The sequence below is a fragment of the Podarcis vaucheri genome (assembly GCF_965113315.1).
Source record: "Podarcis vaucheri genome assembly, chromosome: 1".
NCBI lineage: Eukaryota > Metazoa > Chordata > Lepidosauria > Squamata > Lacertidae > Podarcis > Podarcis vaucheri.
This window is the reverse complement of record NC_138759.1, coordinates 120,333,207-120,350,497: the sequence shown is the minus strand read 5'-3', so window position 1 is coordinate 120,350,497 and position 17,291 is coordinate 120,333,207. Positions and strand designations below refer to the sequence as shown.

Below are 17,291 nucleotides of genomic sequence, written 5' to 3'. Positions count from 1 at the left end.
AACCAAAATTAACTATCCATTTAATAGACAGCAAATCATTGCATCATACCTCTTTAAACTTCAACAGAAACTGTGTAGAATCCATGTCTAGTGGCAAATTAATATCCTCATTTTCAGGAAGATAAAACACCTCCACTGATTTTCCATGTAAATGGGATTCAAAAGAATCTTCATCTTCATCATAATCATCATCCTGAAAAGGTATTATGTATTATTGAAAATAAGTACAACTTTTTCTAACAAAGATAAAATGGCTTTGAAATGTCACTTCTAGATTTCTGCATTTAAAATAATAATAATAACTTGTGTTAATCCATACACAATTCAACTTGAAATACTCAAAAACAGTTCAGTTCTGGTTGCCTCGTTTCAAAAAGCATATTGTAAAGTTGGAAAAGGTTCAAGAAAAGACAATCAAAATGACCAAGGGAGTGGGAAAACTCCCATTTGATAAGTTACAGCATCTGGAGCTTTTAAGTTTAGAGAAAAGCCAAGCAGGAGGCTACATGATAGCAGTGTATAAAATTATGACATGGAGAAAGAAGGTAGAGAAGTGTTTCTTCCACTCTCTTATAACACTACACATTTTTCTTGCACTTGCTGTCCAAAAAAGACACATACTAGTTTTGAACTCCATTGTATTTGATCATTATAGGAGGGCACTGCTCAGGTCCAAACATATCCAAAAGCTTGTAGTTGCATAGATTACTTTATTACAGCTTTTACATTAGAAGTCAGCAACCAGAGTCCCCTGGGACTAAATCCGGTCAACTGGGGAGTGCAACCTGCCCCCTCAGCTGCCAACTTACAGACACCTAAGTTGAAGAGAAAAATACAGTAACTGGTAACAAAAAGCAAGATACCATATTTTTCTGTGTATAACACAACCCCATGTATAATACAACCCCTACTTTTGGGAGCCCAAAATTTAGAAATCATTATTTTAAAGTTGTTCAGCTTTTTGGGGAAATCGCCCAAAAGGTTGTTGAGCTTTTTTATGGCGATTCCCCACTTGATTCCTCGCACCTCAGCACAGCCTCGCCTCTCCAGTCTGTGTCTGGCTTCGCCTCACCTCAGCCAGACAAAGCTGACAGCGCCACGGCCATGCTCCCTCCTCACCTCAACACCGCCTCGCCTCTCCATGGCCCTGAGTACCAGCTCACCCAAGACTTACTGTATAAATCTGTGCATAAGACAACCCCCAATTTTGACTAAAAATTCGGGGGGCGGAAACATCGTCTTGTACACAGAAAAATACTGTACTTTATAGGCTGGTGGTTAATATACTGGCCCACTCTCTCATTTCTCAAAATAGCTCTTTAAGAAAGCTACTTGCTGGCTAGGGCTATAGATTAAACATCTGTTGTCCACTCAGCATCCTCCAGGAAAAGAAATGGTTTGCTGAAATATTTTGAACATGTACAGTGGGAAGTTGTAATATTTCTTTCTATTACTGGTGTTCAGGGTAAGTGACAATCTCTACACATTCAAAACATCACCACCCACAAAGATGGAGCAAATGCTTGAGGGACCCTGGGAGTTTACCAGGGTGAAGGAAGAGGGGGGAGGAATAGAGAACAAAAATGGCAGTGGATTCAGTCAGCAAAGTCGCCCATTCAGAGTATGAACTATATTTGACCGGTAAGGCTGAACATGACTGTACCGCCTCTTGATTATGTGGACAGTTATGAGGTGTGGAGAAGGAAAGGTAACACAACAAGATCAGCAGGAAAGGGGGCTCAGAATGAGCCAGGAGAAAGAACTTGGGAGCAGGGCACAGGAAAGGTGTACAACGTACATGCAATGTTATATTTTAATTGATACCTGTTCTGTATCATCATGGGCATACTGATGCTCATACAAACATCTCTCCTGCTCCAATGTCTCACTTATAAGTCGAGCTACTTCACTCTGAGTTCCTGGTTTTTCTCTTCCAATCAGAAACCTACAGAAAACCATCAACCACCATCAATAAGTCAAATATAAAATGACAGTGTCACCAGCAGGAAATAATTTTAATATTTCCCCTTCAACTCTATTACTAAAAAAAACCCCGCTTAGCTATTTATAAAATTACACATACCTGACTGTGCCTTTTGTATTTTTTAGTACAGTTGCTGCAAAAAACTGGGTTACTCCAACAAGACTGATACCATCAACTTCAACAATTTGATCATTTACTTGGATTCTGCAAGGCAAAGAATAAACATATTTGGTATTACACACCACACTATATTTGTTAAAATAAAAGGGCATTTGAATGAAAACAATAAAAAGCATATGAGTAAGGGCCTGTCTGTGATTATGTTCTACAGAACATACCCTACAGAATATTTTCAATGGTGACTTAATGAAGAGCTTGTGTAAGATCCTATCTGCACTTTCCTTCTGTTACAGTGGTAATAAGCAAGCTTCTAGGGGTTGGAGAACCTTCTAGAATGACATTCAACACAATATAGGGGCTGTAATCTCTTGAGGATATTTAAAGAAGACATCCACCTTTGCACACTAACACTGCATGAGTGAAAAAGTAGAATTTACATGGCCTACTGTGTTGTGCAACTGTTTCTCTAATACACACTATCCTTATAGAAGGAAAACATGGTTTCCCATTTCACCTGAACTGAGCCAGTGAAACATTCAGATACTGAAAGTAATAAAACTTCGTTCATATACTTTTACTCTGGCTTGGTTTTACTAATATCTGCAAAACAGAATAAGCATTCCTAGCGGAAACTTACCGACCGTCTTTCTGAGCAGCTCCACCTTCAGTAATTGTTTTGACAAAGATTCCCAGCTTTTCCAGTCCCTGATCTGCACCAACACCCATTCCAATAATACTGATACCTAAACCACTGTCACCTATGGGTTACAAAAGAAAAGAAAAAGACCGTGTATTTATAAAATTAGATTCATAGCTAATAATTATTGGTCATATCTGCAAAATGCCTTATTGGCTTAATATAGTATTTACCGTATTTTTCGCCCTATAGGACACACTTTTCCCCTCCAAAAATGAAGGGGAAATTTGTGTGCGTCCTATGAGGCGAATGCAGGCTTTCGCTGAAGCCTGGAGAGTGAGAGGGGTCGGTGCGCACCGACCCCTCTCGCTCTCCAGGCTTCAGGAAGCCATCCCCAAGCCTTGCAAGCCCGGCAGGAGTTCCCGCCGGGCTCGCAAGGCTTGCGGGCGGCAGGCTGCAGCCCGAAGCACGGGGCTCGCTCCGGAACGCACCCCGGGCTTCAGGCAGATATCGGGCAGCCCCAAAAGCTCGGGGGACAGCGGGGAGGCGGAGCGCCGCCATCCCGCTGTTCCCCGACCTGGTTTGAAGGCTGCCGGTGGGGAGAAGCTTGCTTCTCCCCACCGCCAGCCCCACAAGCTCGGGGGATAGCGGGGCAAGCCGTTGCCCCACGGAGGCTAGGGAGGCTGTCCCTGAAGGCAGAAGAGGAAGACGGAGCACTCCGTCTCCCTCTTCTAGCTTGGGGATTTTTTCCTTGATTCCCCCCCCCAAAAAAAAAACTAGGTGCGCCCTATGGGGCGAAAAATAAGGTAAATCATAAACCGGAAGTCATTCTATGATGACTGAAGTAAGAAATGCATTTATGCATTCTTAAAAAAAGAACGATGTACTGTGACAATCCAATGAATTTTGTTTTTGCACACATTCCTGTACTGTACAATCCTCCATTCAATTTTCAAAAATCTTTATATTTCAGCCTTCCAGCCCTTATCAAACATTTAAGAAGCAATCCTAAACTCAGCTGACAAGGTCTTTCATTAGTCTTCTATGTCTACTCAGAATTCCCATCAACTTCACCAAGGCTTAATTCCAGGCCATTTTGACCACTTTGGCCTGAAAGTAAAAGTTATTTTTGCAGGATAAATGTTTAAAATGCATACCTTTTTCAATTTCCACAGAAAAAACCTCCATTTTCTCCACCCTTTTCTCAAGTTCATACTCAGCTGATGCTGACACAGGGTCAACCTCTTCATTACGTCTATCATAGTCTTCATTTGAGTAAGTACTGAATACCTAAGAAAATAAGAGATGGTTTTAGAACAGTTTTGCACTCATGAGAGTTCACTAGCGCTTCTCCCCACCGCCAGCCCCACAAGCTCGGGGGATAGCAGGGCAAGCCGCTGCCCCACGGAGGCTAGGGAGGCTGTCCCTGAAGGCAGAAGAGGGAGACGGAGCACTCAGTCTCCCTCTTCTAGCTTGGGAGAAGGGAGTTCCACAGGTTTTACTCTGCCCTGCAAGAGGAAGCGCTTTCCTAAACGGCCTCGGTCCAGTATACCTGAAGGAGCGTCTCCACCCCCATCATTCTGCCCGGATGCTGAGGTCCAGCGCCGAGGGCCTTCTGGCGGTTCCCTCATTGCAAGAAGCAAAGCTACAGGGAACCAGGCAGAGGGCCTTCTCGGTAGTGGCGCCCACCCTGTGGAACGCCCTTCCAGCAGATGTCAAAGCGATAAACAACTACCTGACATTCAGAAGACATCTTAAGGCAGCCCTGTTCAGGGAAGTTTTTAACGTGTGACATTTTACTGTATTTCTGGTTTTTATGGAAGCCGCCCAGAGTGGCTGGGGAGGCCCAGCCAGATGGGCGGGGTATAAATAATAAATTATTATTATTATTATTATTATTATTATTATTATTATTATTATTATTATTATTATTATTATATCTAAAAACCAGATACTATTTGCATGTAAATACTAACACATAACCCTTCATTTTCATACCCCTTTTGCAATTTCTCTAACCAATGAAGTATATGAACTCTTTACCCAAAGTCATCAACTCCACACAAAGTTAACCAAAATTCCGCATCAAAGGAATAAAAGATTTAGTCTTAACATAAGAATATGAGTTATATCTCCTAACTTAAATAATTTGGTCTGCTTCCATGGCCCAGTTTTCAAATGAACGAACAATCAAAATTATTTTAAAAACAACATAAAGAAACAAATGGTATGAAGATTGGGTATAGGCAGCCCACTGAGCTAAGACAAAAGAAAGAGGTAGAAAAAATGCAAAAAGGAAAAACCTGTTCTCAAAAGTGTCAATGAATTATTACAATTCAATGTATTTCAGGGTGTAGTTTCTCCTTCAGGAACAATGTACACATAATTAAAAATATATAAGTCAAATAATGTGATATGAACAAAATACAATGCTTATCAATGGCTTGTAATAAAACTTATCAATTTGCACTTTTGAGAATAGGCTTCTATTTTTTGCATTCTTTCTGTTTGTGTGTCTTCCTCTTGGATTTTTGGCAAAAGACAACAGTAGTGATAAAACAAAAAAACAAAAAGGTGCTGACAGGAGTCAGGGACTACTGACAACTACCCTGTCAGACAACTACCCTGACTACTGACAACTCTTCAGATCTACTTTTTCAGCACATTTTTTGAGCTCTACTTTGGACAGGATAGTCTGAAAAACATACAAGCCAAAACTAGTTTGAAGTATGCTAGTTTTTTCTGATTGCAGATGGCAAAAATCTGCATTGAAATATACTATACTTTTTCAAAGAAGGGTGTTTTTGGTAAAGTATTTTTAAAAACAAAACAAAAAAACAAAACTTATACATGTTTCCTTTTTTCTACCATCAGGAGTTATTTCACTCAGTTCCATCTATTTCATGGGACATATTCTAATATTATAATTTGTTAATAATATAATCTTAGTAATGTGTTTGTTCTGTGCAGAATCAAACTGTTTCCAGGAACAGGAAACATGAATTTTCTGATAACACTATATTTAGTAATCATGGCAGTAATCCAAAATGCCTCAGAAAAAGTAGACAAATATTTGTTGTGTATTTATTAAGGGAATGAAGATGTCCTTCTTTCAGAAAAATGCTTTTATTCAGATCAAACCTGTTTCAGAAATCAAACCACATAGCAGAAATAGCAACTGCTATATCTTGAGATCCTTGGAAGATAAAGGTGGTATATAAATTAAATGAATAAATAGATAAATAAACAAATAGTATGGTCTGTACCAGCTTATTTTAAAATAATCAAGTTACTAGAGATGGACGGGGGAAAATCTCATAAATTTCTTCATGTAAGAGTTTTTATTCCCTAGGTATCACTGAAATGCTATCTAACTAATTCAGAATTCTGGGCTGTTGCACAAAATTTCCAAGATCAGTCTTTGACGTTGCACACAAGTAGTAACAGGAAGTATTAATGATTCACAATTGCTGTGTACCATGCAAAGCAGGAATTCAACCAAGTTCCATATCTAGCACCTACACACGTCAATGCATGGTAGATGCAAAAGTTCTAGCTTTGTACATTAACCAGGAAGCAGAAAGGGAAAATAGCACAAGAGCATATTACTGTATTTATATTGCCTAATATTTCTGGACATTCTGGACAAAAGAAAATTAACAAAGAGGTAGATGGGTTTCCACAGCTTACAATCCACTCTTCACAGTAGTAACAATTCTGCAAAAGTGGGAGTGGGTGGCTGGAGGAAAAACAGTTGTCCTCTGAGAAAAGTCTAAGAAAAGTCTGTTGGTGATGGTTATAAGAAAAAGACTAGGGTTACAGAGAAAAAAGGGGGGTTGTGTTAAATAAAACAGGTGATAGTAACCGAGGTTACAATTTGGATTATACTAAGCTCGCAATTTACACAAGGGTTACATTCTGTGGATTGCACCTAAAGCCAAAAGATTGTATTACCGTCAAAACCAACTGGGTTCAAAGGTGAGTGGGATTGCCAAAGCAATTCTTCCCAGAGCCTCACCTCTATTCCGCCCATTATTATTATTATTATTATTATTATTATTATTATTATTATTATTACATAAAGCTGTATGTGCACAAGTTAAATGTGTGTAAATTGCAGGGTATAGAGAGTATAGAGGTAGTGCAACAAAACCTGTTATAGCTTTTGGGTAGAGAAATATATTTACCTCAACTGTTTTCTTCTCAAGGTTCATGTTACTGAAACGTATTTTATTTGCGATTTATGTTTGAATGTTTTGCTTTGGTCCTAAGAAAAAATGTTTTTAAAGAGACCCTGCTAATCACTATATTCCAAAAAGGTGCCAGCTACAACTCGTGAGATACAGTAGCTGTGAGATACGACGTAAACAGGAACCTAGTAGTGTCATGGTCAAGGCAGCGCTATACAGTGGTACTTACCATAGATTCCAGCGTATAAGACGACTTTTTAACCCTGGAAGAGGTTAAAAAGTTGGGGGTCATCTTATACGCCGGGTATGTCTTCCTCCCAGCGCGGAGCCCAACACCCACTGCTGCTTCGGAAGCTGCCGCTGCAGCAGCAATGGGCGGCGGGCTCCGTGCCAGGAGGAAGCCGCCCAGCGATGCTAAGCCGGCTTCGCTGGGTGGCTTCCTCCCAGTGCCGGGCCAATATATAAGACAGGGTCATCTTATACGCCCAGTCGCCTAATATGCCGGAATCTACGGTAATTTGTTCTGGAGGTCTGTTCTTAACCTGAAACTGTTCTTAACCTAAAGCACCACTTTAGCTAATGGGGCCTCCTGCTGCTGCCGTGCCGCTGGAGCACGATTTCTGTTCTCATCCTGAAGCAAAGTTCTTAAACCGAGATACTATTTCTGGGTTAGCAGAGTCTGTAACCTGAAGCGTATATAACCTGAAGCGTATGTAACCCGAGGTACCACTGTACCTTGATTGGCTATCTAGGCAAGTAGCTCTCACATGTACACATACCACAAATTGCTACATGAATTAAGCTTCCCAGACAATAACTTCTAATGAACTGAGCTTTAACGGAGAGAAACTAGGAACAGAAAATTTTCTGTATGTATAGACCTATGGACACCAGCTTTGGTGCTTTCATGAATAGTGGGTGTGTGCAAATCCCAGAATTGTAGAGCTGGCAGGGACCCCAAGGGTCATCTAGTCCAAGCCCCTGCAATGCAAGAATCTCATGTGCATTTTCTGAGCAATTTACTTGCTAACTAGAAATATGGGCCCCAAAAGAAGTTTCCTATAGAAAGGTTAGATTCTGAAAACACAAGCAACATCCACTGAGTTCTCCCTTACTCCAGCCACACTGTCAAGGGAAAACCACCCTCTTAGAACTTCAGCACTGTGTTCACTTCCACCCTTACTGGGTACCTTTGACAAAAGTAATTGCAAGAGCCTTGCTCTTTCTGTTCCTGTGTCACAAGCGAAATAGAACTTTTACATCACACCCATCCAGGAAATGCATAAGCTAAAGTCACTGGATGATAAGCAATATTAGTCATACTCAGAACAGGACCATTGAATTCTGTGTATTTAAGTACATTAATTTTAGTTGCTGTACTCTGAATATGACTTAGCGCTCACCCACTTGCTTTTAATCTACCATAATTATGAATTTTGGCTATCAATGGTTACTAGGGTGTTTGTTTTCAGAGGTTAGAGCTTGTGTGATCATTTTGAAACAAGTATCCCCCCCCCCCCAAATCCACAATCTTTTAAAATGAGATTTCATTCACAAGCACCAAGATACAATTAGGTCTATGGCTATTAAACTTCAGCAATGATCAGTTTATTTCCTGTTAACATGTTTTGATGTGGCAGCATGAATCAGTATGGATGACATGAACATTCCAATGTAAGTTATTTTAATTCCCATTTTTCCAGAGCTTGTTCCAATTCTGCCATTTGTAGCAGATTGTCCCCTAATAACCAAAGCTACTGGTAGTCATCTGTAATATAAATGAAATTCTATTTCTCCTAATGTAAACACAGGCTCATTCAAATCTCTTAAGATCATTTTCTGTAAAGACATTTCTTCTCAATGTGCTCTGAAAATTTCCACACCATCTACAGCAGGGGTGAGAAACCTGTGGCCCTCCAGATGTTGTTGAACTTCAGCTCCCATCAGCCGAGACAGTGTAGCTAATGGTCACAGATGTTGGCAGCTGTAGTCCAGCAGCATCTAAGGAAGCACAGGTTCCCTAGCCCATCACCATTTTTAATTATGCCAATATTGGTTAAGGTATTTTAAAAGATTATCGAATAAGATGTGTGGACACAATGGTGAGTATGAACAGAACTTCACATTCCCCAAACAACTTTGGCAACAACTGGTATTCAAAATGCTTGATCATGCCATGAGTATGGCTGCCATTAACACCATGCAGCTAGCAGTTTAAGAAAGCTTCCCAGGCCTTCACTTCCAGCTCACAAATAACAAATGCAGTTTGTGACTTTATTTATTTTCTGCTGCTCCAGAGAGTAAGACTGAAACCAGTAACTTCAAATTACAAGAAAAGGGATGTAGACTGAGCACCAGGAACAACTTCCTGGCAGTATGAGTTTTTCAACAATGGGACACACTGCTATTGAAGGTGGTCCTAACATTAAACTTTTGCCAGCTGTACCATAAAACTTCTTATTGCTGATTTTTAAATTTCAAATTCTTAAATTATGAATCCTATATAAGCTACTAGAGCTATTGGTGCAAGGAAGAAAAAAGTATGTGTCACTAAGCTGTACAAGGTAGTACAAGACAGGGGCCTCTCAGGCCCAATTTAAGTAAGAAGCGAGAATGTCCCAAAGACTAGTTTGGGTGGAAACCCCACCCCATTGTAAAATGTTGATATGATAGGAAGTAGCTTATGGAAGATAATGTCAAACTTTTAAAATAAGATACAGTATATCAAGTACACAACATTGTGATTACCTTTACACCAAGACTAGCTTATTTATGGCCATCATAGTAATTGCCTACAATTGTATAGATTTTGAATGGTTCTATATAGGACCCCCTACATGCAAAATCTTAAGAAAGAAATGTAGCTTAGCACAATCCTAACCATCTAAGTGCAAATGCAAGAGAGGAACATTAGCATGCACTATTCTGCACACCTGGGTCAATTACAGGGAATCATGCTAGTTAAAGAATACTGCTACTCTTTCTGCAAGTAGCAAAAAAGAGAAATAAGAACAGCAGGGAACTTCTCCCACCTCCATTGTGAGGTAGGTCAGGCTGAGATACAGTGACTGGACCAAGTTCACCCAGTGAGTCTCATGCCTCAGTAGGGATTCCAACCCCATTTTCCCCAGGTCCTAGTCCGACACTCTAACCACTAAACCATTAGCTAAGAAGGAACCTTTTTCAATTAACCACGGTTAACACTGGTACAGAGGTAAACATTGACAACAGAAGGGAGAATCATGCCATAAAGGGGAGGAGATAGGCAAAAGGAGTATGTGAGCTTTCCATCTACAGCGGTGCCTTGGTAGTCGAACAGTGAGGCTCCCGAAAAAATCGGCAAATCAGCTCCCAAACACTGCAAACCCGGGAGTGAGTGTTCCAGTTTGCGATTCTTTTTTGGAAGCCGAACGTCTGACACGGCTTCTGATTGAGCGCGGGAAGCTCCTGCAGCCAATCGGAAGCTGTGCCTTGGTTCTTGAACCATTTCAGGAGTTGAATGGACTCCCGGAATGGATTAAATTCAAGAACGAAGGTAACACTGTACTCCCAATCTCTCAACCACAATGTCAGATGCTCTGGAAATCAAAAATGCACCTTACAAAAGACAAAACTGATGCTTACTACAGCAAAGTAAAAACATGTTGGCCCAAGGTAACACATGTTAGAGCAGGCTTCCTCAACCTCGGCCCTCCAGATGTTTTGAGACTACAATTCCCATCATCCCTGACCACTGGGTCCTGGGAGCTAGGGATCGTGGGAGTTGTAGGCCAAAAACATCTGGAGGGCCAAGGATGAGGAAGCCTGTGTTAGAGAAATGGTGGGAATGGTATCAGCTGATTCTTTAATAGTCAGTTAAATGAAGATATCATATGATCATCAGTTATCAACATTAGTTTACCTCAAGTTTGCCCATAGGCTATGAATGAGGTTTTGGATTCAGAACGACCAACAACTGGCTGCAATCCAGAGCAGTTCCTTTTCAACACACTTCCATTAGTTTCCAAAAGTTAACTGAGGCTGAGATATTAAATGCTAGCATTTTAAACTAAACTGCATTTTATTTTTGTCACATGATCTTCAGAATTCCTTTTTGAAACTTTACTGCTTGAACATGAAACCAAAGTGTTGGGCCTTTACTGAATAATCACGAAATTAATAGGCTACCTAGGTGCTTATTAGGCTAAGAATAAAAGCATCAGTCCAAAGGATCCCTCTGCACAGTACTTGGCTGTAGTGGAAGTATCTTCAGGCACAGAGCAACTGAATTATCAGTATGGGGTCAAAGCAGATGTGACCGTAAATTTAACATGCAGGTCTTGTATGATGCAAATAGCAGCATGTCGGGTGGTATAGGCTGATAAGCAGCGGTGGAGGACAAATTAACCCTTTTCCTTCTCTGCTATGATCCTGAAGAAAATCCCTCCTTTGAAGGTGCCATTTTCTCTTGGAAATCCCCATTCACAATAGGGAAATCTCTCCCAATTCAAACAGCTCATTCTCAAGATCACAGCAGGTGAGAAAAAGGTTAAATTCTTTCTCATGCCTTCTGAAATCCAAATAATTATCAGTTCCCCTTCAATGTTGCTGCCATTTACATTAAAACAAACACATGTTAATTGCAAAGACACTTTAACCTCATAATCATGTCGGCCCACAATTTTAATATCAACTACAGTGGTACCTCGGGTTACAGACACTTCAGGTTACAGACTCCGCTAACCCGGAAGTAGTACCTTGGGTTAAGAACTTTGCTTCAGGATGAGAACAAAAATTATGCTCCGGCAGCGCGGGAGGCGCCAATGGCTAAAGTGGTATCTCAGGTTAAGAACAGTTTCAGGTTAAGAACAGACCTCCAGAACGAATTAAGTTCTTAACCTGAGGTACTACTGTACCTGTTTGGAGGTGAGAAGGGGCTTTTGAATTATTCTTCTTCTTCTATCTACTCATTTCAGGTGACTTGTACAGTCAGAGCTGGATACACTGATTGAGGGATGCAAATAGGAAGTAACCTGGCCCGTCATTGTTCTTTTTTACTGAGGTAATAACAGGGTAAAAAACACATATAATTCACATAAATTAGGGCATGGCTAGCAAAGGTATTGCCCTCCAGCTGCTTTGACTAAAACACCCATCTGCCCAACCAGCATAACCAACTGTCAGTGTTGATGGGACTTATAGTCCACAAAATATGGAGGTCACCACACTACCTACCTCTGAATAGGCACATTGTGTATGAGCCTTATAATTTCTGGTTACAGTGGTACCTCTGGTTAAGAACTTAATTCATTCCGTAGGTCTGTTCTTAATCTGAAACTGTTCTTAACCTGAGGTACCACTTTAGCTAATGGGGCCTCCCGCTGCTGCCGCATTATTTCTGTTCTCATCCCGAGGTAAAGTTATTGGCCCAAGGTACTAATTCCGGGCTAGCGGAGTCTATAACCTGAAGTGTCTGTAGCCCGAGGTGTCTGTAACCCAAGGTACCACTGTATATAAAACAGCTATGGAACAGAATTGATTTGGAGTTGTGAAATTCTACTCCTACTTCAAGGTTCTAAACATGCTTATACATACAAAACTAAGTCCCACCAGTTTCAATGGGACTTACTGCTCAATCAGCATGCTTAGGACAGAAGCCTCAAACATTTAACTAAAGTTCAAAATTTGCCATGTATTAGCAGCACATTACCAGAAGGCTTTATGAATATTTTTTTAAATTCCAAAGTAGGGGTCAGCTACCTTTTTCAGCCATGGGCCGGTCCACCATCCCTCAGACCATGTGGTGGGCCGGACTATATTTTTTTTGGGGGGGATGAACAAATTTCTATGCCCCCCAAATAACCCAGAGATGCATTTTAAATAAAAGGACTTATGTAAAAACACGCTGATTCCCGGACCGTCCAAGGGCCGGATTGAGAAGGCGATTGGGCCACATCCGACCCCCAGGCCTTAGGTTGCCTACCCCTGTTCCAAAGCATAAATAATTATGGGTGCCCAAACTACATTCTACCCACTTTTGTCTGTTTCTTCCAGTATTAAGGGCTCCAGGTAAACTGATGTATGCAAATTAATAAAGCTAATCTGTGTATCATGTAACCATCCAACTAATACTGTTTAAATGTTAACTTTCAAGTTTTAAAAATACACTTGTTGCAAAAATGAATCTAATTCAGTACAGAAGTCAAAGACGACCTCAAACTTCTTTTAGGAAGACACAAGGTTCACATCACACTTGCAAAAGTAACTGAGAACAATCTTGGTTAGCAGTGCTATCTTTTGCAAACCTTTCTGTTGCTATGCTTTTGGAAACACACAACTCCCTAACCACCCCCAAAGCTCTACAATATTCCCAATCCGTTCTACCCTAAAATGGTAATCCATGTACAAGCCTAGCAATTTGAAAGTTCCAGATAAATGATCATCTTCAAACATTAACCACTATTGGGAAATATTTCCTTAGATACTTTGGGTGATATCCAACACTTCTCGCCCCTGCTGACGAAAGGCATCCATCAGGAGAATGGGAGAGAAAAGCATTTCTCAGTAATTCCCCCTCTTCCCTTCAGTCTCCTGTGGCTCCTCAAAATCTGGAGGGCTGAGAAACCCTGTGAAGCAGTTTTTGAGTGACAGCAGAGGGTGTAGAGAGGAGGAGTCACCAAAAACTGCCTCCTGCCACTATTCTGCTGACAGAAGCTTTCCACCAGTGAAGAGGAAGCAGTGGATATCACTCATTCAACCCAATTATAGGCATACTTATTTGGAAGTCCTATTAATATCAAAAGGGACTGGCTGCTAAACAAACCAGGTGGATGAAGCCAAGGGGTTCTACAATTACATTCAGTACTATTTGTCACCATAATGTCCTTATATTATTATAATTAAATCAAAAGCAACAATGATTATACCATACAACATGCAATCTTCTGGAAATGGCATCATCACATTAGGCATTAGGAAAAAGGAAGGAAAATACAACTATCCACGACACTTTACCTTGATTGGGGCTGTGGAAAACTTTACTTTCCTATCTGGATCGGGATCTTCTTCTTCAGAGAGTCCAGGAAATTCCTCATAATTACTATCATAGTTGTATTCCTCCTCTGGCAAGGTTTCCTCTCCTTCAGGGCCCTGACTATAAGTCTCTGTTTCTCTGTCATCATCAAAAGCTGCATTCTCTATCCCAAAAGCACTGGAAGAAAATCCACTACAATTTTCTGGCCTTTCTTGTTCTTCATCCTCTTCTTCACTATCTCCTACTTGTTCTACATGATCATGCTCTCTTGTTTGAACTTCCTCCGGAGATGCCACATCTTTTACTTCTTTTTGATGGGGCTCACTGCACCCACTAAGTTTCTCCATTTCTTCAAAGGTGAGGCCATTTCCTTCACCTTCCCAGCTTGGAAATCGGAGTGGTTTCTCCTTCTGGAAGACATTAACTTCCCCCACAATTCCACCATCATTCTCTGAAGTTTTATTCTGCACCATTATCAATTCAGCTCTAACTACTTCTACCTGAGAGATTTTTATTGGGGCTCTATCTACTTTAGTGGACACATTGTTTGTATACTGCAGATTCCTCTCAGAGGTTTGTTGCTCTCTTCCAGATGCTTCTTCAGTGACCCTACTCTGTTCATCCTTTTCACTAGTACTGCTGCTGCTGCTCAAATAGGAAGGAGTGGCAAGAGGTTGATTTTGCTTCAAGTACAGCTCTTCCTTAACCACTGGTGATTCCCAACTGCAGAACACCGACTCGACTGGACTTTGAGTACCCTCATTTTTCGAAGTGTCTTTACACTCTTCACTGTCACTGTCTCCCAGGAAACTCTCCAGTCTTCTAGAAATAGGTCCAGCATTCAATGAGGACAATCTAGAGCTGGAGTGCTGCACCTTGTGTTCACTGTTCCCTTGATCCTCTGCCTTGTCTATGGTGACTTGAGAGCCAACATCGGTATTGAAATTAAAGTGATCAACCACACTACTACCGTCAGAGGAGGCAGAGCCATGCCTTCTCCTATCTTCAATCCTTTCATTTTTGCTAGGAGTACATCTGTCCAATGAGCTTGGTTTTTTTGTGTTCCTTTCAAAAAGTTTCCTAGTCTCAGAAAACTTCTCCGCTAGGGCAGCTTTGTCTAGATGTCCTTCATCACTGCTACAGATAATTTTGTCAGTAACCGAAGAAGCAGGTAAAGAATCCTGAGGACCACTGCAAGGGACGGAGTCAATATTTAGGAGGTTGTTTTTTTTAACACAAAAGAAAGATGGGCTACTGGGAGAAGGAGGAGCAGGGTCACTTGCAGCTGTTTTGGTGATGATCTTGGGCTCAGAGGGTGGGCTGTTCTCAGAACAAAGTGGAGTGGAAGAGCCACCCATCTGCATGAACATATTTTTGATCTTATGTACCCTGTTGCCATAGGTGACAGCTCTGCCCCGAACATGTGGGTCATTACCTCCACCATTGGATGAGCTGGTCAGCTTTTGCTGGGAGCCGGATCTATTTGAAGCATTATCCGCGTTCACAGAATCAAAACTGCATTTAATAGCATGAAAATCAGCTTTATAGGCATTTCTGTGTGGAGAAGCACTTCTTAAAGTCCTCTCTCCTTTTCCTTCAGTCTTCATCATTGTCAAAAGGAGAGACCCTTCACTCATTTACAGTGGGGAGAGGTATGAAAACCAACAGCAGTTGCCCTTGCTGTTCTTCACAATGCCAGGATACAAGCCTCTTACAAACTGGAGACAGAATGAGACTGGAAGACGCCTCTGACTGGCTTATTCCATGCAGGCACTGAAGTGAGTTGTGGGAAGAGCCAGAGAAGAACACACAGAGAAAGAACAAGCACTCGAGGAATGTATCTGGAAAAACGGGATCCTAGCGCCACGGCTGATCTACTATCCTGAAAGCCATCTGCAAAAAAAGAAAAGTTAATGAGCCGAAGGAGTAGACCTCACCCTTCTACGTATCTCAGCTTCTCTCAAACAGAATTCCATACCCTGAGGAGCAGTGGGAAACTTATCTCTGTTGTGCTCTGCCAATCAAAGGGGAAGCAAAATCAAAATAAAAAAATGATTAAGTCGCAGACAAAATAAATACAAGCTCTGAATTCCTGGAATTAACGTGAACCGAAGCTCACTTGGGCTTTACCCTGCAACAGTGTTGGAAAAAGTGAGGAGGAGAAAAACTGCTTTAAGCATGTGGAAAGCAGTTGCCTCTTTCTCACTGGCCATTGAATAAACCGTAGGCAGCTCTTCCTCATCGGGGATTAAGAGGAAAGGCTTCCAGGGCAAGAGGATGCGGCTACCAGGCAAGGCTGGGGAGCCCTTTCCACAAGGGGAACAACATTTGCTCCCGCGCTGCAAACTTTTCTTTCTGGACAGACCTGCCGGCCCAAAGGAGGCCGATTTCTCCCCCCCCCAAAAAAAATGAAAATACTCTTTCCCCTCCTCTGCCTCCAAGAGCCTTGGCCGTTCCAAGTTCCTTGGAGGCCCATCTCTGGCTGTTCCTAATTCCTGAGGCGGCGAGGGGGGGGGCGGAATACCGTGGGGGGGGGGGGAAATACGTGGACGCCACAACTTCAACCCCCCCCCTACAATCCCCGCCAGCCAGCCAGCCAGCCCCCGCCTACGTCCTTCTTCCCTCACTCGGTGTGTCTCTCCCTTTCTTGCCTCGGGCCAGGCAGGAATGCGAACAATTCCGGCCCGAACTTTGAGGCTTCCTTAGGAGAGAAGCGGAGATAGAGAGTCGTCGTTGCCGCCGTCCGTCGCCCCCCCCACGGGAAGGGAAAGAGAGCCAACTCCGGAGGAGGCTCACAATGGAAAGCCGCTGCCACGAAACTCGCCGGCTCCCTCCCCCCTCGTGGAGAGTTTGCCCGCTTTCCTTTCCCTCCTCACGGGAACTCAAACAACAACAACGGCTCACCCCCCCCCCCACACACACACAAAAAGCACCTCCGAACTTATTACCTGAGGTAAAAAGCTCATATCCCGCGCGGCGGCGGCGGCTCTTTCCCCTCCGCCCCTCCGAACAGCGGCCCCCGAGGCTCCGGCTCCGGTTAACTTCTTCTTCTTACTAGCTCCTTTTCTTATATATATATATATATATATATATTTACAACTCCGCCCTCCTCACCCCAAAACAAAAACTATTCGCCCGCCCGCCTTTCCACTATCTATCAACTACTCTCCGTCTCGCGCGCCCGCCCGCACGGCCAGTTTATAGTTCTTCTACGGTTTTCTTTCTCGCTCTTTTCCCCCCTTCTCCTCCCCTCTCCCTCTCCCTCTCTCTCGTTCCACAGCCCCCTCCCCTCCTCTCCAGGCCGCGCGGGCGGGCGGGCGCGCGCTCAACCCCCTACAACAACAAAGG

At 42.3% G+C, this 17,291-nt stretch overlaps 1 protein-coding gene and 1 long non-coding RNA gene across 3 annotated transcripts in view; one reads left to right on the top strand and one right to left on the bottom strand.

The window, feature by feature from the left end:
• LOC309533217 (neurabin-1-like) overlaps positions 1-17,023 on the bottom strand; it is a 40,454-nt gene extending 23,431 nt beyond the window's left edge. For both annotated transcript variants that reach the window (XM_082224486.1, XM_082224487.1), the window contains exons 1-7: positions 16,892-17,023; positions 13,925-15,836; positions 3,899-4,031; positions 2,742-2,862; positions 2,084-2,188; positions 1,825-1,945; positions 50-193 (exon numbers count right to left, since the gene is read on the bottom strand). In XM_082224486.1, the coding sequence (XP_082080612.1) occupies positions 50-193; positions 1,825-1,945; positions 2,084-2,188; positions 2,742-2,862; positions 3,899-4,031; positions 13,925-15,580 (2,280 nt within the window). In that variant the 5' untranslated portion in view covers positions 15,581-15,836; positions 16,892-17,023. The remainder of the gene's footprint in view (positions 1-49; positions 194-1,824; positions 1,946-2,083; positions 2,189-2,741; positions 2,863-3,898; positions 4,032-13,924; positions 15,837-16,891) is intronic.
• LOC309525165 overlaps positions 16,770-17,291 on the top strand; it is a 3,633-nt gene continuing 3,111 nt past the window's right edge. The window contains exon 1 of the long non-coding RNA XR_014216071.1: positions 16,770-16,896. This is a non-coding gene — a long non-coding RNA (uncharacterized lncRNA). The remainder of the gene's footprint in view (positions 16,897-17,291) is intronic.